We start from the raw sequence: 21,175 nt of genomic DNA, 5'->3' as shown, positions 1-21,175 counted from the left end.
TACATCCTACATTCTCTTTTATATTTTAAATATAATATGTACAATTTGTTTTAAATTAACTATATATCTATACTTTATTATCACATACAATGTCTGTAAACTCAACGATATTACTATTAGGGAATATGTACAATTCACTGACTCTTTCATCACCGATTGGCACTTCATCATCGCTGGGAATCCTTTTTGAAGTTTTTCTCTTTGGTGTTGGAGATACATTATATCTGCTGCCGTTTCTGTACGAATCAAACTCGCTGTTGGCTTTCAGTCGAAAGTGGTTTTCTATATTCTCCTGTTTATTTTGATTGCGTGCGCAGTTACAAGAGTTTCTTGAAACTTTCATTGAGTCAATCGGTGTTACATTTACGGACTTACGCATTGAGTAAACACTTCTCTCGTTTGATGAACGGATTGATAGAACTCGGGTTCTGTAAGATTGTCCATCCTAAAAAATTGCATACTTCATTATATTATAAGCAATTATTATTGCATATTAACATACTTATTAGATTTTAATAAATATTAATTATATAATACAATAACATTCATTAATTTTATTAATAGATAACAGATATAAGTATTCTTATTATTACTTTAGATGTACAATGTGTATTCTCAAATAGAACTGAAACTTTAATCTGAATACGTAATACTTAATATAACCAGTTGTAGTGCAAATGTGATACTAACATAAATCGTAGTACGACCTCATTTGTGTAAACTTGATTCGTGTATATGAAATTGACCCCAATATGGATCGTAAAAGTGGTACTTTCCCGGCCCCACCTGCTGCGGACTTATCAGAAGTAGTATCGCAAAAGCACTACAAGAATTTTATGAGACTAGCCGTGGCCGAGACTTCGTTCGTGGGAGTGAGAGTTCGTGAGAGGTAAGCGATTTTCCCGCGTAGAGGTATCTTTAGTCGTTTCCATTATTCGAGTCTGGTTTCATCTCAGTGTAGTGTCCAGGATTTTAAGTCAAAATTTTTGAATTTAATTTTCCACGTATCTACAGAATTTATATTTCTACAGATTCATGATATTATGTAAGAATTGAATGAATACTATTAGAACTCCGCCCACGACTTTTAAAGGGAATAAATATTTACCTCGTAACTATCGTTGTTAAATCTGTTTCGTTTCTGACCAAACGTAAAGCGCTGCTTGAATTCCTTTTTGAATTTTTCCTGAAACAAAAAAACGACAAATATCATGTCCTGCCTCGTATTATACTACCTATTATATCTCTCTCATTTCTCTCATTCTCAATCGGTTATTTTTTTCTACAATAATAAATTGTTGATTCGTACAGTGTAGAGATAGAGTCCTTTTTAAAATGCTTATCCTTGTTTAAACAATTTATTTAGTAAACTATTATATTTTCCATTAATATAAATGTTAATTGTGATAAAATAAAGCAAAACGCTCATGAACGTATTCTAAAGCTCCATTTCATCGAAGTTTAATTACTTACGAGCCGATCCCAGAGCAATTTTTCCACTACTCTAAACATTGATATTAAAATGCTTTTATTTAACATCTCATCTAAACTGATGTATCACTTAGGGAATACCTCCATATAGGTTTCAATTCAAATTAATCGAACCTCTATTTATTTATGAAATTATATAGTGTGCTATTAAACTGTGTTGTTGCTTGTCCTGGATTTGCACTTCATATTATGTGTGTGAAAGGTGTGCCTAATGACCTAATAATGTAAAGGCAAACATTTTACCAATATTAACCTTTATTACGAATTTTAATTTAGATCTTACAGATTTTACAGACATACCGGTATGGCATTTACAATGCAATGCTAGCAGTGGTTTAATATCTGTGAAGGATTGATATATATATTCTATAGAGAATTCGATCTAATTTCCCACGAGACTTTTACAACAAGTCAAGTTTTATCGTATCGTCGGAGCAACTTGTACAAATCTATCATCATTTTTCAGAATATTAATTCTGATCGAAAGAAACAATGATAAATGAAGAAACTTAAACTATAATCCAAAATGCAGCTCAGCGAAATCTATGTTTGTAATAAATAACAGCAACTTTAAAAAGTTGCTTCTTTAAACCACAGAAATGGTCAAATAATTACATGCGTAATATTATTATTAAAGGAGTATGGACGCATATTCAATAAAATAACAAACAATTAAATAAAAATATGCACAGTAATAAACTATGACCATAGTGTGCATTACCCTTATGTTTTCCGCGGCTAATTCAATGCCACATAATATAAGCCTAGTAGTAAATTTCTACGTCATTAATTTCACTCTGTCTGGTCGAAGTGTCTGGTCATATAGATAAGGATATTCCAATCGGATTTTAACCCTCTTATGTCGTTTTGGGTCTCCATAAGATTCAATCAAGCTTTCGCTCGAGTAGGCAGAAAAGTTGCGTTTGTTATAAAACAATGTTTAGGTCAATATTTATCTATAAGCATTATTTGTGACTTACATAAACTAACTTATTTACATAAATTTATTATTTACTTATTTCTAATTAAAATATATATCTCAACACTTGCATTTAGGCTCAACATAGAAAATAAATATATAATTTATAATAATATTATGTAGTAATATAAAATAATTTCAAATATAATACTTACATTATATATAGCGTAGATAAATGGATTGTAACATGAATTGCTCATTGCGAGCCAGTCAAAGCAGAAGAAAATTACATTTATATATCTGTACCTGGAAGCAGATAAAATTAAGAAGAATTACATTATGACAGAAAAATCTCAAATTTATTCAATTTATTTCATTCAAATTACAATATATTTATGCCAAATAGATCATAAGCAATCTGATTCTGTTCGACAGACGATTTAATCAATAAAGTCAGATTTAAAACCAAAAAGTAAAAATTTTACAAATAAAAAAATGAAGTAAAAGTCTTCGTTTACAACGTTTACATAATATTATTAAATGCCTGTCGTGTTTGACAAAGTGGAACCAGGAAATTTTTATTACCACGTTATTTAAATGATTAATCCGACAGCAGTGAGCATCACGACGTTCATTTATTAGACATAAGTAGGAATTATAAGACAAGGGCGTGACACAATACAAAACTGTTAATTACCAACTCATTATTTTAATAAATTAAATTATTATATTAAATTTTAATTTCCATAAAAATCGAATGCTGTAAACTTTTGTTTCATAAATTATATATAGAGGTATTGAATACTATAAAACATACTATCTTTAGCCCATGAAGTGGTCGCAAATTAATTTAATAGAACCTTATTTCTGTCATACAAATAACTTACTCGTTAATGGATGGAAAAAATGTTTGCAGTAACAAGTAACTTTGTAAAGGGAGCCAGCAGATCGCAAACAACGCCACCACTAAAACCAACATTTTTATAACCTAAAACAAAAATTAATGTTTACAAAATATACAAAGCCACCTATTTATTTCAAACTTTAAAATTATTTTCAATGGAAAATGAAGAATAATGAATTTATGTCGCTATAATTATTTATTCTATCTACTTATACAGATTTAAATCGAATAATCTGAATTGTGGAAGACAATTTATATTAACAGTAGTACCTTTAGTTCTCTCAGTAATAAATGCGTAAAAGTTTAAGAATCTCTATCAGCAATAAAGACATTTTGTTTGTAAATGATACGCACCCTTTTCTTATTTTTCATGTGGTTTGCGTCTCTCGTCTCTTGAGCGTTTCCAGGAGCTCTCGCACCCCATAGTTTCATAGCCATATGTGCGTATGCGAATGTAATAACGCATAGAGGTATCACGTACTAAACGGTGAACAAAAAAATACATATTTATTATTAAAAAAAAGTAGAAATTAGAATACTCATACTATTTATATAATTAGGCATTTAAATTGCATTAAAGCATAACAAAATTCATTGAATGTTAACATTCTAAATGCAAAAGTATATCTAACAAAAATAAAAAAGGAAACACAAAACCAGAGAACGCCCCGTGAACTCATAATCTTTTTAAACATTTATTTTGAAAAGAAATTTCAACAGATTTTAGCCCGTTATGAAACATCAACTCTACTTAAAAGCTTTAATACTCGTAGACAAGAGTTTTTTGCAATTCACGAAAGCACACTTGGTATTTGTGAAACCTTTTAAGGTGTTTTTTGCTATATTTAATATAAGAGCTTAGAATCAATACGTCGTAAATCATTCATATTCTGGTAAGTCCATTTAAATATTTTCTACTCCGATAATGAATGTGGAAAAGCAAACTTGACCTACAATTCAAATCACTTCACAGTCCCAATTGGAATATTTTCAAACCCACTCATGCAGATAAAAATTAAAACTCTTACTTACTTGAAAAACGTACAGTAAAAGGCGATATATGGCCAGTGAATTGGAGCCAAATTCACTCGCAGTACAAAACGGCTTTTCGTAAAAAACTTTTGAAACTGTAATTAAAATTGGGCAAAGATAAATTTTGACTGACATCTCAAACTAAGATCAATGGTTTTCACTAACTTCGAACAAAATTAAAAAACTTTTTCCAAGAAGGCGAAAATAAGCATTGTCCAATTTATTAAAATTAAATCATAAAATCTTTCTAACCAAAAGGAACATGGATTTTCTTTCGCAAAGGTATAAAAATATTTCAACTTTCCACTTTTTGTATGTACTTGAAGCGGGTAGCCTTTTACACTCAATTTGTGTAAGTTGGTACTTACGTATCTACAAACGACTTTAATAAGATCCTTAAAATATATTATTCAATTCAAACTACATTTGTTTTAACGTTACTAAATAATTCATAATTGTTTAAACATAATGGTTATCAAATTAAAACACGTTTTCATATGAGACATCAATTAAATTACGATTTTAATTACAATAATAACACAAGCATAGCAAGCAACATTATAGAAATAACCTAAGAGCAATTAACCTATAGAGTACTTGTATCGAGCGTATACAATTTACATATATTTGTTTCTCTCTATCTAAAGAAAACGTCGTATGAAAGAATGAGACAGCTATAGACAACAAGCTACGTTTCAACATAGTCATGGCACCATTTTTACTATAGGTACGTATTTAGATAGATAGAAGGTGATAGTGATGGGATGTGCTTCAATCGATAAAATCGTGAATGTATTTTGCATTTACGGTTTCGAGAAATAATAAATAATAAAAAAACAAAACTTATAATTAATTTCAGTTGAATACATTATTTGTTTAATCCTACGTATGTAATAAATGCGAAATTATGTGAGAAGGGATGTTACTCTTTCACTGCGGAACCGATTACAATGAAATTTTGTACATACACACATAGGTTAGGTTTTATCCCGGAAATCCCACGTGAACGGGAACTGTGCAGGATTTTCTTTAAAAACGCGGGCGGAAAGTTAGTACATTATAAAAGAAATTTTAAAACTTGAAATGTAATTTAAAATAAAGAAGGAAATGATGATAAAGTTAAAGGAGTGAGGAGAAAGGCACAGTCAGCATGAAGGAATCATGCAGCATTTTAACAAGTTAATAAAAGGACAGTCTTAATGAAAACATTTTCCTAACATCCTACTAATAAATCGAAAGTTTGTGAGGATGGATGTTTGTTACTCTTTCACGCGAATACTACTAAACCGATTACAATGAAATTTGGAAAAATTACTTTTGATCCCGTAAATCCAACAGGAATGGGAACTATGCGGGTTTTTCTTTGAAAACGCATGTATATTAAGTATGTATTTCAATAGTAGTTTCTCATCTATGAGAACTGTCATTTAATCAACCGTTTAATTTTCACATAGTTACACATTTAAAGAAGGTAACTTATGTGTAAAAAATTTCAAAATAAAAATTCACTCTCTTTAATCAAATGTATTTATTATCTACAGGAACAAAAAAAACGTAAGCGTAAGATTGCACAATTCTTCTAGAGTATCCATCTTGATAACACGTAGGCTCGAAATGCAGTGAACACAATATTGCAAATTGTGGCGGCGTCCAATCAACTCATGTCTCACGTTTTATACCCATTTTTTATTTAGCTCTGGAAATCTAAAACAAAATGAATTTATTAATAATCTGAAAGAGAAATTAATAAACAACAAACGAAAACTAAAACACATAGTGCAAATAAAACAACCACGTGGTATGTTTTATTTTCCTGCGGTAAAAAATTTACATCTATTATTTGCAACAACAACTACATATAAATCTGATTTATGAAACAAAATAAATAAATCAACGTTAATATGAAATAGATTTTTTGTCATAAATCGATAATATACGCTAGATGTGTTACAACACTACGGTGGTAAACAAAATGCCAAACGTGATATTATTGTGACGTTTTTTAAAAATTATTTCATTATTTTATATTCCACAACCCCATAAAGTGGGTAAATGTTACAGTTACAACATAAAATTACAAAAAAGCGCTTGATAAAACCTTCAAATAGGTTTAAAACATAAATATTTATCAATTTTCTGAAAATCACTTACCGATGGAAAGATATTTTTACATTGTTTTTATCCAAAACTCCCATTCGACTAGTGATAGCCGGTTGCTAAACATACAATAGTTATTTTAGCACACTGACAAATAAAAAGAAACACTGTACACTTTATATTTTCTAAATATTTCGTTAAAAACACTTGACGCACTGAGCCCACCAGCTGGTTGGAAAACAAACTGACTGCCGGCGCGCTACGTTTGAAGACAGTGCAGATACTCTATCGCTATCTCAATCTGGCTTATGCTGTTATTGACTAAGAGTAAGTAGATTAGAAAATATGTATTTTGTTCTGTCTTAATATAAGAACTCTATAGGTTAATTGCTCTTAGGAAATAACATACATAAACACTAGAAGAGATCGTATAAGTCGAAGCTTCATTAAATAAAGGCTGATATATCACCTGGGTCCTGCTCCTCTTCCATCACGACCTCCCAAGACATTGCCATGGGTGCAGCGAGCGATAGCGCCAGGATCCAAATAAATACTATTATCACTTTAGCTACTCGCTTCGATGTGTGTGCACTAGAAGAAAACAATTTATTGTGTTAGTTGTATGAATTGAAGTTATTGATACGTATCTTCGTTATTATTGAAGCTATTTTATAAGTAAAAGATTATAATAGTTTATGGATTTTCTCAAATAAGTTATATTTTATGAATGTAAAGAGTAATTACATAAATATTTTGGTTTTTAGCTATACAACTTATAAATAACCAAAAATTGTATCTGGCTAAAGAATGCAATATTTTTTTCCAGATAAAATGATTGACGCCTAACTTTTTTTGTACATACTTGTAATCTAAAATTGTGTCTTCGGGTGTCCTTTTTACGAGGAAAATCCTCTTAGATTTGTTTTTTACAGGGGTTTGTTTTTCAAACTCGAGCTTAAATCGAATTTGTTATTCAGTTAAAGCAAATTTTCTTGTTCAAGAAACGATACCAAAATAACTACGTCTTTAAGTTAATTTTTAAAAGGTAAGTATAGGATTACGTTTTTCGATTCAAGAAAATGGCACTCGGAAATTGATTGAAGATTAATATAATCTTTGAAAATAATCTAAAATTTAAATCAGCGTATCTTTTCATCAAATGGATGGATAAGTAAATTATAGAGATTGAATATTTTAGGAAGATATTTTCAGAATAAATCATCTTATTTATAACCATATCATATGTGTAGAAACCAGATTATATACTATACCTACGAAACAAAATATAGATTATAATATCGATTATTACTTATATTGCCGTGGAAAAGCTTGTACATTTGCTCTTTAAAGGCGATACATTTTTAAAAAAGAATGAAACATGACCTATACATTTATGGTACCTATTACATACATTGTAAAATAAATAAATACCTTAGTAAAATAAATAGCTTTTTTTAAATATTTTCTTTACAAATAACTGTAATGCTACATATTTTTTTCTTGTCTATTCAGAAAATGTGAAAAATTACTGGTAAAAGCATAAATCTAGATCGATTACTATGAAAAAGGCTATAATAAATCAACTAATATAAATATTAGGCACAATAAACTTCAATACGAATAGGAAACGAGAATAGGAAGAGGAAAGTCATAAATTTTTCCGCTCTGGTTATTTAAATTCTTTCACCGTATTGGTTCTATGATTGACTGATGTGCTCATTTATCCATAAGTTTTCACACAGTATTTCTATGAAAAATAAGCGATTAAATACAGTTATTAAACAATATTATGGAAAGAAATTTGTGATTTATAAATTTAAATGTTAGTTTAGATTTAACAAAGCTTGGTTTAGCTGTTCTCAACGACTTTAATTACTGTATTAAAACCAAGGTGTTCCTTGTACGCTACTTAGTAATGTATTATTCTAAAAGGTTTACTTGAAGTGTGCAATAAAGAGGTAAGGTATAAACTAAATTAACCTGGCCAGGTTTATTAGTGCCGCATTGTGCAGTTGCGGGTTTTGTGAAATATGTTTCAAATGATAATTTCCTTTTAATTAAAACATATTGTGAAAATATTTAGTCGACCGCTATTATTACTGCAGCTGTTTTGTATTCAGAAGTTAGATTTATTATATTTATTTATGGTAGGTATAATAATAAACGTTATAAATACATCCTTTGTGAAATTATACATTATTAAACGAGTATGTATTTGCAAAAGTCGTACTGAATGACATTCATTACATTCTGTGTGATGGAAATAGATTTTATTGTCTCTGTTTTTGTGGTTTGGGTTAATAGTAGCGTATCTTGTGATGTGGAAGATTTATTTTATGGATCTTGTGATGTTAACGAACGAAACAATGATCTTCAGGAGTTTAAAACTGCGGTTACTGAGATAATCTACAAGAAATAGGTAGATTTTTAGGAATTTGTTTCATTACAATAGTTTGATTTCAATTTATATTTATGTTTTGATATAAAGTTTGTAGTGGGTAAAGAATCTCAAATCACGTCCTCGTCCATCTGTTTACGGCATGAAAGCTTCATTTTATCAAATAAAATATGTTTTTCAAATTGATAAACGTTCCATGAAAAGTTAAATTATTATTAAAGCAATATATGACTCGTTAAATTTACCAACTTCCTAATAATAACGATAGATTGAACTTAAAACGACCAACGGCATCTTAAACCTTTTCTAGTACCAGATTTCTGTGAAAATGGATATCAGTGATGTTAGCTGTTAATCTGAGTATGCATGCAAAAGCATAAAGATGGAGATGAGTTCAAGTATAATAGTAGTAGTAGTATACATTTATTTTATAGACGACTCATTTTCGTAGCTCGAGTTAGTATAAAATGCATGGAAGACAGAACGAGTTATGAGCCACCCGAAGTAGAAAATTTTACTGCAAGCTTTACAATGAAATTGAAATCCTTCAGGATTAAATTGAAAACAAAAAAAACCTCTCAGGTTAGTTACATTTATATCGGTTCAACTACTATTACACTACTTTACATTGTTTTTTATCATTGATTCAACCATGAATCGCAGTTGCATAGCTAGACTGAGAAACAGACCATTTTCTTCTATAAAATATAAAAAAATACAAGAAAATTGATGAAAGTAAATTTGATCACGATCTTTCACTTTGTTGGTAGAAAAAATAAACAAAATAAAACCATTCAATGCTATCAGTATCCACGGAAAGCTGTGGGAGCGTATTGTATTCCAATTTTTATTACAAGAGCTATCAAAACTTTTTACGGCACAAACTTTCCTTTAAACGATGCACGGGGAAATGTGTTACAGACTGTTGTACTGGAAACAATGTTATTTTGGAGTTTCAATTATTTTAACATAACGCTTTTTCTCGGATAAAACCAAAAACAAAACTAAAACCTACTAATGTGGAATTTGCTAAACAATATTTTTATTGTATATTTATATTGTATTTACAACTAGCTTACCGCCCACGGCTTCGCCCGCTTTGTCTATACAATCTAATAAATTATATACTAAAACCTTCCTCTTGAATCGCTCTACCTATTAAAAAAAACCGCATCAAAATCCGTTGCGTAGTTTTATAGATTTAAGCATACAAAGTGACATAGGGACAGAAAAGGCGACTTTGTTTTATACTATGTAATGATTCATAAAAAATAATACCTATCAATTCTTATTAATTTATAAGTGAGTAAGAGCCTAGTCTTCTGAATCTCGCGTCCGAAGCTATATTTTTTTTTAATTACTTAATTCATCATCACTCATTTAAATTAAAATATATCGTCGTGTATGAAATATTCTTTATTCAGCATCTTATATAATACTAGCTGTTGCCCGCGACTTCGTCCGCGATTAGGTCGTTTTTCGTCATTCGTTGTTTAAAAAAAATACGTGACACTTTATTTTAAAATTTTCTTAATTATTGTCTCTTATAAAATTTAACTACATTAAAATTGAACACTCTGATAAGAAAATCTTAAAATCTGAAGAAAACATGAATGTGGTTTAAATTCTACATTACTTAGTATCAAATAATAATCTAAATTAAATGTAGATTAACAGTTTGAGCACACCATTATAGAATATGTACCTAAGTATTAAATTACGTTAGTTTACATAGTAACTTTACTAAAAACACGATGACTATCTTTCGCGCTCGATACCACAAACTAAGCATGTTTGTGGTACGTGGCCCGCGTCACTTGACCCCCATCTGGATCCATGATGATGATTCCATCCTGAAGATGATTCTGAAGATGATTCTGAAGATGATTCAGAAGATGATTCTGAAGATGATCCAGGATGATTCCATCCTGAAGATGATTTCTTTTGCCTGGAAGAAATCACCGTCGCCTAACAAATATAATGTGTTTTCCTATAAAACCGTTACATAATTTATTTTATCTACTTAAATAATGAAAATGATATATTTATAAAATATAAAACATATTATTTAAAATGATTAAAAATAAATAAATGAAGCAACTACGATTCAAAGAAAACATCTTTTTCAGTGTGAAAATGCTCTAAGCAATCCTGGATGATGAACTGTATATCATGTACCTACTCTGATCCCAGTACGGTCGGTACGTCGATAGCCATAACGATAAATATTATAATCAGATAACCGCAAAGTCAAAATAAAAACATTACTTGTAAAGTTGTGAGTGCAAAATTTACGTTTCATTTGGCAATAACATTTTTTTCGGTACTAAAACGTAGTAGTTTGATATGTGGTTGGCTGCCCCTCCTCTCCTTCCTGAAAAATATCCTCCAAAATTTCCCGAGATACTTCCAATGATTGAACCATTGGACGTTGGACATTAACTTCAGTCAAAAATTGACGAAGCGGATGATTACTAATTTCCACTTAATCCTCGCTGCTACTGTCTTTATCATCAAATCATCAATTTTCAAGTGGTGTAGTAAAAATATCAGCAGAAATCGTCTTCCAAAGGCGATATAATTTTATTAGCATTGAATAAAAAAATCAAAAGTTAACTAAAATAAATAAAAAAAAATCTATAAAAAAAAGCTACTTACAAATAAAATTTTATCAAAAACTTCTGTTCCCAATGCACCTCAAAATAATAAAAGAATCATTCATTTCATTTCATTTCATTTCAATAAATACCTGTAAGTAACAACTTACCTTTTGTGGGAACGCATGATGGTGAAAATTCACAAAACACGAAGAATAAATATCACTACATAGTATAAAAAAGTCGCTTTCTGTGTCCCTATGTCCCTATGTCCCTTTATATGCTTAAATCTTTAAAACTTCGCAACAGATTTTGATGCGGTTTTTTTAATAGATAGACTGATTCAAGAGGAAAGTTTTAGTACATAATTTATTAGGTTTTAGACAAAGCGGACGAAGCCGCGGGCGGTAGGCTAGTAAATTTATAAAACACGAAGATTTTAAAAATTGTAACTAATGAACACAACATTATATTATTATACTCTTTGGAACACAATCATAAGATTAACTGTAGATAATGGTGTCTATTTTTACTTAAAATAATAAACATCTAAGTAGGTACCCTCACTTTAAAAAAAATGTAGTTTATTATTTACACGAAATATATCTTATAGGGAACGGAAGATATGAGTTAAAGAGTTAAATAAATAAATAACATAATTATATTTAAATTATTAATTTTTAACATTGTGTTCAGTAGTGTTAACATGCAAATTGATTTGATTTTTACGAAATCTCATAGATGGCGCTGTTACAAAATTAACATTATACAACTTACATTCTTTAAGCTATGTTTCTCTTCCCAAGTTACTTAAATGGCATAATTTTTATAGTGTCAATCTAGATATTGTCAAACAACATTTATATATGCGTCATTTGATTATTAATTTCCAATAGTTAACGTGTAAATTGATTTGATTTTTATAACATTTAATAGATGGCGCTGTTTCTAATTTGTCTTTATACTACTAAATTCATTAAACTGTTTCTCTGCCCAAATTACGTAAATGACATAGTTTTTATTTTGTAAAGCTAGATAATAGCATGGCTTACTCGAAACCAACATTTAAACATGAGTCTTTAGATTGTACGCTGTCGTAATACACGGAATATGTAAGAAAAATAAAGGTTCACAGCTCCTCCCCCGTAGATGATAGCTTGATAATATGTAGCCTATAGCCTCACCCGACCTGTTAGTAATATTCATGCAAAATTTGAAGTCAATCTATGCAGTACTTTTCGAGATTAGCTCGGACAAACATACAGACAAACAGACAAACAGACAAACAGACAAACAGACAAACAGACAAAAATTCTAAAAACTATGTTTTTGGCTTCTATATCGATTATAGATCACGGCCCAGGTATTCTTTTAAAAAAATATTCAATGTACAGTTTTGACTTTCCTACGATTTTATTATATGTATAGATTTAAATAAGATTTCACAAGACTAGCAAAGTTTGAGAATAGGCTACACGTAAGAATAATTAAGTGGAAACTGTGCTGTCTTTCCTTGTTAAGCCTTACCATTAATCTTTTCCTCTCGAGGGGAAAATTTGTTCGAGAAGGGGTTTGTCACGACTTGTGAGAGCTTATTCAATTTTTTGGTTGGATACAGTTACATGATTAATTTGGGGAACACGAAATATGAATGCCCTGAAAAATGTAACTAAAAATTAGGCAAATATAACATATTCATATTCTAAAATAGTTTCTAAATAATATTAAATAAGTAGGTAGGTAATCGTCTTTCATGATGATTTCATTTTTATAATTTTGTTTGAAGAAAACGCGCTGGATTATCAATAATTCCCGAGCAATTCCAAAGATTAGGTATGAATATTTTCGCTTCTTTTATCAATTCATCGTCCCATGCTGCCTAAGATTTGTTCAATGTTCATATACTTAATAAATAAATAAATCATTTATAATCACATCAAAATAGTTCTAATACTAATTACCTGAGAGGAGTTATAATAGCCCGATGCCTGTCCACGGCTATAGCAGTCAGCGTAAAAACGCTGACATTCACGCTCAGAGCTTGTACGAAAGGGCAGAATGCACACATGAAGTGAGGGAGCAGCCATCGTTGTAACAACGCAGCTTGAAACTGCAAACAATCACATCTGGCAATGAAAAGTCAGGCATTACTGACCTGACGCTATTAACACCTTACCATGCATAAAATTGAGCACTTTTCCGTAGCTAGCTCGTTTGACGGAAAAAATGTGAACAGAAATAAAGTTTATTAGCAAATTTTAATATACACCGCTCTGCATTCGACAACATCTAAATTCTGTGCACTTAAAATTATTTATAACAACAAAATTATTGAATGTAAAACCTTAAACATTTAGTAAATTAAGCAAGTTAAAATTGATATTCACGTAAAACTAAATCTCATCATACTTACTTGGAATGGTATTGCAAATAATCCTATAACAATATCAGCTAGAGCCAAATTAGCAATATAACAATTTGTGACGCTTTGCATACGTCGGGAGGTAGCAACTACCCACATCACCAAAAAGTTTCCAATCACAGCCAATACTGATATCGATCCATACAGAAATGATAACAATACTATCATACCGGTTGGTACATCGTACAGCGTGTCTGAAACAATAATATTAATTTTACTCGTTAGATTACTGCCTTTTACCCATTCCTGTTTATTATGTGCTTACAAGCCGACATAAGGCGTACATTATTACAACAACGCGATACTCTTGGTATCTATTATTGTCAGCATTTCCAAAAAATAGTTATTGTATATTATTTAGCTGTCCCATAGTATCAAATATACTAAATTGCCAATAAAGAGACGTTTTCTGAAGTGTTTATTAAAGTGGAATATTATATTAATTAATATCAATGTAACACATATTATCTACACATTATTACGTAGGTACCTAGATTATAACGCTCTTTATACCTTGCTCTTTAAAAATTGTCTTAGTTTTGAGCATTCCGCCAAGCCTTGCACGATTAATTAGCAATAGAAGTCACTGCTTTTATCTTATATTCAAAGATCAACAACCGCCATAGAACATGAAACGTACACAGAACCATTAAATAATTTTTTTTTTAATTAAAAGGCAAAAGTGTGAACTGTGAAGAATCATTAAAATAGTACACTTCACCTAGCAATGTTCCCAGTTCCCAGTCTTATACACAGCATCTCAATGAAAGTTCATTTTCTAAGAAAGAGAGCATCCTCAGTCTCTTTATATGAAGTCTTAGTCTTAGGGCATAAACGCTTAAAACTAAAAATATTTTTAAGTGAATATAGGTATTTTTTACAAATATTTAATAACTAGCTGTGCCGCGCGGTTTCACCCGCGTGGCTCCGCTCCTGTTGGTCTTAGCGTGATAATATTACTCGTGGATAATTCATAATGTAGCTTTCGAATGATGAAAGAATTTTTAAAATCGGTCCAGTAGTTTATGAGCCTATTCATTACAATCGAACAAACAAACAAAGTTTTCCTCTTTATAATATTAGTGTAGACTAGCGCGTTTTATCCGCTTTGCCTCGCTCCTATTGGTCTTAGTGTGATTATAAACATAATATATGAAGCATATAACCTATTCCCATAAGCCTTCCTGATAGGCTATTTAACACCGAAAGATTTTTTCAAATCGGACCAGTAGTTCCTGAGATAAGCGCGTTCAAACAAACAAACAATCCCTTCAGCTTTATAATATTATTAGGTTTAGATTATAATTGTTAAATAATCCGTTTCATATTATCTACATCCCTATTTGAATTCTCGTATATCGGTTTGTGTGTAAGGTTTAAACTTTGCACAGAGTTTGCGTTCCAATAATAGCCAAGATAAACGTGTTTATTAACTCGTAAATTGTTTGGTGTTAGTCTTAAGGATAAATATTGAAGAAGATGCATTGTTCAGTGTTCTATATTGCATACATACCTATTTGAGAAAACTATTTTGAAAATCTTGCACTTCATTTTTTTTATAGCCCATAATTTATGATCAAGTAACATTTGCAGTAATATTTTACAAAATTTGCATGTATCAATTCACAAAATTGTGGCAACTCAGCTCTGACATGAACCAAATTAATTTTCATTCAATTTACATGCATGCATGGACGAAAAAGTAATAATTATTCTGCGATGTGTGAAAAAGTAATAATTATTTATTATTGAATTTTATCTTTGGCAATTTATTTCAAAATGCAAGAACTCACTTTTAAATAATATGTAGTATCTAGTTACCTATTTAACAACAGTTTTATAATCTTCAAATATTTTTTATACACAGAAAATTAATGAAACTATACTTATTGGTATGCAAGGAAACATATTCCTCTATAACAAGATTCGCTTAACTTTTAACTCCCGTGTAATTTATTTCTCTAACTGCAAACAACGCTAGGTTAATTTGGCCAGCAAAGTATTTGCTAGAGAGCAAACTTACGAGGAAATTTCACAAAAGTTCACGTTTTTACACTACGTGAATAGCTTACATAGATCTCCCTATGGTGTACCTGTCTTACTCTTACAGTACTCTTTATACAAGAATATGAGTAACTATTATAAGAAAGTCGAGTAAGACAGTTACACCATTTATAATTAAAGAAAAGCTTCAGTAACCTGAAGTCGTTCTTTCTTCGACATATGAGGTGTTGCCTGTACATAAAATAGAGTAACAACTTTTAAATATTTTAAATCCTTTCAAAAATAAGTAGGAAGGTATACCTGAGTGGAGCTAGGCATGCAGCTAGTTTTTGAATATACATATTTAAATTATGCATACATTCTCTCATAGCTCTTTGTCATCTCAAAATCAAAAACTGCCATAAATTCAATGCATTTTATTGTAAAGAAATCAAAAGCGTTTAAAATAAAACAAGTGAACACGTGCATTTTTGATTAGATGCTTGAAATATATTTAGAAAATACTAAATAATAGAAAATTATATGAACAAATCTATATAAAAAGCAATACACGTCTACGGGTGATACATGTGCTAAGTTTTACACATGAATTTCATCTTCAGTCTATATCAGAATAAATTTTTATGTCTCAAAGTTCCGACATAAAGTCGACCTTCAATCAATAGCTAAAAGACCAAATGTTGAGTCGTTAAAAATTATTAATTTTGCAGTGTGTATGTTCAAATAAAATTAACAAATTTTTAAATCAGTCCCGAATTGTTTGAAAGGAAAATTCATCTTATCTAGGAAGCTTTCAATTTATCTAGTAGTTATCTAGGTGCATTATCCAATCAGGATTTGACTATTGAAGTGCTCTTCCACCTGTCGCGGGTTTGTTATTGATATAGATTTGAGGACTTATCTATTATGAAATTGTGCCATTATATTTCTACCTTTTAGGAGGACACAGTGGATATATTTCCATTGATTCAATAACAAATATGATGCGGTAAGCCGTAAGTTTGAAAGTTTACCATCACGATGCGATGATATTTTGGTAAAATTATGAGTGCTGTCGTAATGAAAAATATTAAATTGAAAACAACAATCGAAATGTTTGTGTATAATTTTTGATTAAGCCCATATTTTCATAATTCTATAACAAAATTTAGCTCATTAAAGCGTATCTAGATTTTTCTACGACATACTGTTTTTTTTTATCCACTAATTAGTTTGACTTGTTACATCGTTCGTTAATGAAAAGATCGCCAAAACTTTGTGGAATGACTAATTACCTTTAATGATGCTAATGGGAAATAGCTTATTCTAATTTAATAAGTTTTCTTTGAGCTTCAGTATTCACAATGAATACGAAGTGGACATTAATTTATACATACCAAAAACTTCTTGAGTGGAGTTTTGACCTAAATAATCTTCTATTGTTGCATTTCTTGACCAGTCCGTGTCGTCGTCTTGCGCTGAGGTAGTTGTACTGCAAAAAATAAAATATTATCAACACCATCAGCCCATATATTATGTTCCCACGGCTGGGACACGGGCATCCTATGAGAGTTGATAAGTAAAATATGTTTCTTGTATTTCGCGAAGTATAGTTAGAGAATCTGATTCTAAATAGAACAGTAATTATATTTATAGAATAATATTGAGCTATATCTAATAATAAACCCGATATTCATTAATAAAGGTAAATCAATTAGTTTGGGACATTGAGAATCGCAGATTTCATTCGATTATGCCGATTATTATCTCAATATATTCCTAAGCTTAAAATCTTTCGCATTGCATAATGTCAATTAATGCCTCGGAAGTTGGAAGAATATTACTTATATTTCTAAAGACTCATTATAATAAAATTAGTGTAATATATTTATGATTTGATACAATACATTTAGTTGTGAGGTATCTAATATAAATCATATATCTTGCACACCTTATTTATCTTCAATTTAATTCTCAATTTACTTTGTAATAAAACATCCAAGGATCAAAAATACATAACGGTAAATTTTTTATGGTTATTGCAGAGGAGTAAACTAAATCTAATCTTCAGATATGAAATGCGGTAGTATAAATATTTGGAAATTTTCGCAAACGACGATGTTTATGCCAATACCTGTTTTGGTTCATAGAATAAAAACTATTGCAACCCAGTCCAGATTTAAAAGCTTTCCTAAAAGCCCTGGTTAATATAATATTCACGCTAAAACAAATATACGTAATATTATTAATTCGGTTTCGAGAAAATGGGAACGGTAATAAAATCTGTTCGTATGCTGAAGCTTCATCATTTTTATGCAAGTGGTTTTTCGCAGTGGATGAATATCATGATGATAATAATGAAATGTTTTGTTGGCTAGTAAATGTGTTTCATCATCTGAAATACCTTTTAACCACATTGAGAAAATGCGGTGGCAGAGATTGGGAAAGGGAAAATAAAATAAAGTTCGATGTATTACTTACTACGACAAGTTTTAAAGTGAAACTTTTATTACATCGTCTCAAACTTTTTGGTCTGTGTAGCGCATGTCGCGTGACGCACGACACGTACGATAATTTTTCGTTAAATGTCTATAGTGTGAAAAAAGTTTCACTTTTACCGTGGTTTCATAAAACCACACAACATTTTTTTTTAATAACTGAGTTAGTAGAATAGTTATTATGAAACTACGTAGGAAGTAGTTATTATATTATCTAATAATATTGAAGTATTGTTTTATATAGATTTGAAAAAATGAGGTACCATAAAAAAACGTTTTTTATAAAATAGCACCTACTTTGTGCGTTTTAATATTATATTGACGTACCTATTTTATCCTAACATAATCTTTTGTTCGTAACTTAAGCTTAAGTCATAACAGGCACAATCCATTATGTTAATACCTAATCTTTACCTAATAAATATGCTTGTTAAAACTATTTAATCGTATTACAATTGTTAATCTAAAATATTGGAGCCTCACTAAGCTTTTCATGCAGAAACTGTTTCATAAAACATTTTCTGCATTTTCTCAACTCATCAATTTTATTTTACATAATATGATAAACATTCTGCTTTCAAATGAATATCAGATGTTTATCAAAAAAAAATATGTTTGTTTGTTGTATAAGAATGACTTGCCAAAAGTTTATAAATTAAAAGAGGACGACTTTACCTTCCGAAATTTGAAATTATGGAGACATAAAAGGATTATAATGCATACATTTTACAATTACCTACATTGTTTTGGCATAATATCAGGTGTGAATGTGATGAATTAAGTACCTACATCCCAACAGTTATACCTGTTCATATTTGTGATATAAATTTGGTGAATATTCCGGAACTGATTCTGCATCAATTGATGTAAAAAATGTCCGATCATATTATTACTTCCGAGTAAATTTAAATGTAAATATAAAAGGGATAGTAAAAACAATTAAATTTAATTGAAATTGTAAGCAAAAGTTTGATAACATTTCTAGAACAAAGGCTTTGATTTAATCTTTTAAACAAAATTTATGTTATAGGTTTTGAAATAAAAACAATCTACTATTTATAAATATAGTATAGAGTAATATTATAGTATAGAGTAATAGTATCTTCATTCGAGATTTGTGAGAGATAAAGCGGCATTTAATTTAACGTTTAATATTGTACCATTTATGAAGCTATAATCTACAAGAAAAAAAAAGCAATAAGGAAAATTAATAGAACCATGTATTGCATAAACCACAAACAAAAGAATTCAGCTACTGATATCGATATTAAAAAGGTCAATTTACCATGACTTTCTTTTTCTTTTTATGTTCAGTTCAGTTCATGAATTGTCATTGTTTACCTACAGCCTTTAACAAAAGTGTTTACATATACAATACATAATATGTATCGTATATATGTTTTTTTGAGAAAATCTTAACTTTTAATCCAGCTAACATAGTAAGGTGTCAAATACTAAATGTTTTAAGTGAAAAAATTTTTTTGCAGATTTTCGGCGGTATGGCGACCATTTGGAATCGTCCGAAAACTATGGCATGGCGATTTTCGTAAATGGCTGCACGACGATGGTTACCTGTGTGTGATGGCAAAAGTTAGCCTGGTACAAATGGTTGAATTGTTTTTTTTTAATCAACACATTCGCGTCGGTATGGCGGGCTGTAAGTCACACCGGAAAAGTATGGCATGACACTACCGCCTACTTCTTTTTTATGTGCTATCGTGATCTAAGGCTATCGGTAAATTCTAAAATTTTTGTGTTACAAATCGTTTGACTTTCGCTATTTTTACGAAGAGTACGACTAACGCCCACGCGACTAAGCCGCCGGTGCCAGCGTTCACACCATCATTTTTCTTTTTGTCATTGCGTACTAAGACCCCTGTAGAACCGCCATCCTGTTACAAATGACTCGAAATTTTGTGTCAATATCTCCCGGTCTATACGTTCTATATTTGATATCCTAAAGTTCAAATGAGGCTACGGTAAGTATAATTTATAACTTTATTTCAGGAAAATAGGTTTTAAATAGTTGATTTTCATTTAAAGATATCGTAAGTATTCGCTTCAGTTCAACCGTAACGGCCTATTTGATCTTTTGCCAAGACTTTAAATGTAAAAGAAAATGAGACTTAAGTATTCCTTTCTCTTAAGGAATTCTTTATTTCACCCTTGTTTACTTTGTGAACTAATCAATAGAGCATGTCAGGGGCTGATTACTAGTCCTGTTGTTGATTATTATTTGATGTGGTTCATTTCGTTTTATTTTGTTTAGTTTGAGCATGTTTTTTTAATGTGCATTCGTATAAGATTTAAACTAAATTAGTCTATTTATTCCGTTTTAAAATTTAGGTAACTTCATGATATACTGATTTTTTTTGGAATTGTAATAAATCAGGAAAAGTTTTAAAAGTACCATCAATTCATCTTTTTCGCATAACAATTATCGGATTGTTAATAAATTTGGATTAAAACAGCACATATATATTTCAGTTATTTAAAGGCCAATTTAAACCAAAGCGATGACCATAATTGGCAAACATTTTAAATATGAAAAAAAGAATACAATTAAAATCCTTTTTACGACAAAAATATATGAACTACCATAAAACAGCGCTGTATTTCTAGGTACGGACCTATGTGTGCAATGTGCATCATGTTGTATTGTTGTAGGTTCATATTATTTATATATTTATTTTACTGGAATATAAAATAGTAGTGGTAACAGTAGTAAGTATATACAGTAGTAGGTATAGGTACCTACTAGGTACTGTATATACTTACTACTGTACGTAATTATAGCGTAGATTTCATTTTGTGTAATAGTTCTGGAACATAAG

General features: G+C 30.2%; 1 protein-coding gene across 1 annotated transcript in view; it reads right to left on the bottom strand.

Annotated features, from left to right (window-relative positions):
* LOC123692771 (RYamide receptor-like) overlaps window positions 1-21,175 on the bottom strand; it is a 33,896-nt gene continuing 12,721 nt past the window's right edge. The window contains exons 2-11 of the mRNA XM_045637559.1: window positions 17,241-17,335; window positions 13,852-14,054; window positions 13,400-13,548; window positions 6,913-7,034; window positions 4,347-4,441; window positions 3,669-3,794; window positions 3,298-3,398; window positions 2,626-2,716; window positions 1,109-1,186; window positions 1-445 (exon numbers count right to left, since the gene is read on the bottom strand). Coding sequence (XP_045493515.1) covers window positions 68-445; window positions 1,109-1,186; window positions 2,626-2,716; window positions 3,298-3,398; window positions 3,669-3,794; window positions 4,347-4,441; window positions 6,913-7,034; window positions 13,400-13,548; window positions 13,852-14,054; window positions 17,241-17,335 — 1,438 coding nt within the window. The 3' untranslated portion in view covers window positions 1-67. The remainder of the gene's footprint in view (window positions 446-1,108; window positions 1,187-2,625; window positions 2,717-3,297; window positions 3,399-3,668; window positions 3,795-4,346; window positions 4,442-6,912; window positions 7,035-13,399; window positions 13,549-13,851; window positions 14,055-17,240; window positions 17,336-21,175) is intronic.

Source organism: Colias croceus, chromosome 6 (assembly GCF_905220415.1).
Source record: "Colias croceus chromosome 6, ilColCroc2.1".
Classification (NCBI taxonomy): Eukaryota; Metazoa; Arthropoda; class Insecta; order Lepidoptera; family Pieridae; genus Colias; species Colias croceus.
The sequence above is the reverse complement of the archived record's forward strand: the minus strand, read 5'-3'. Positions and strand labels throughout refer to the sequence as shown.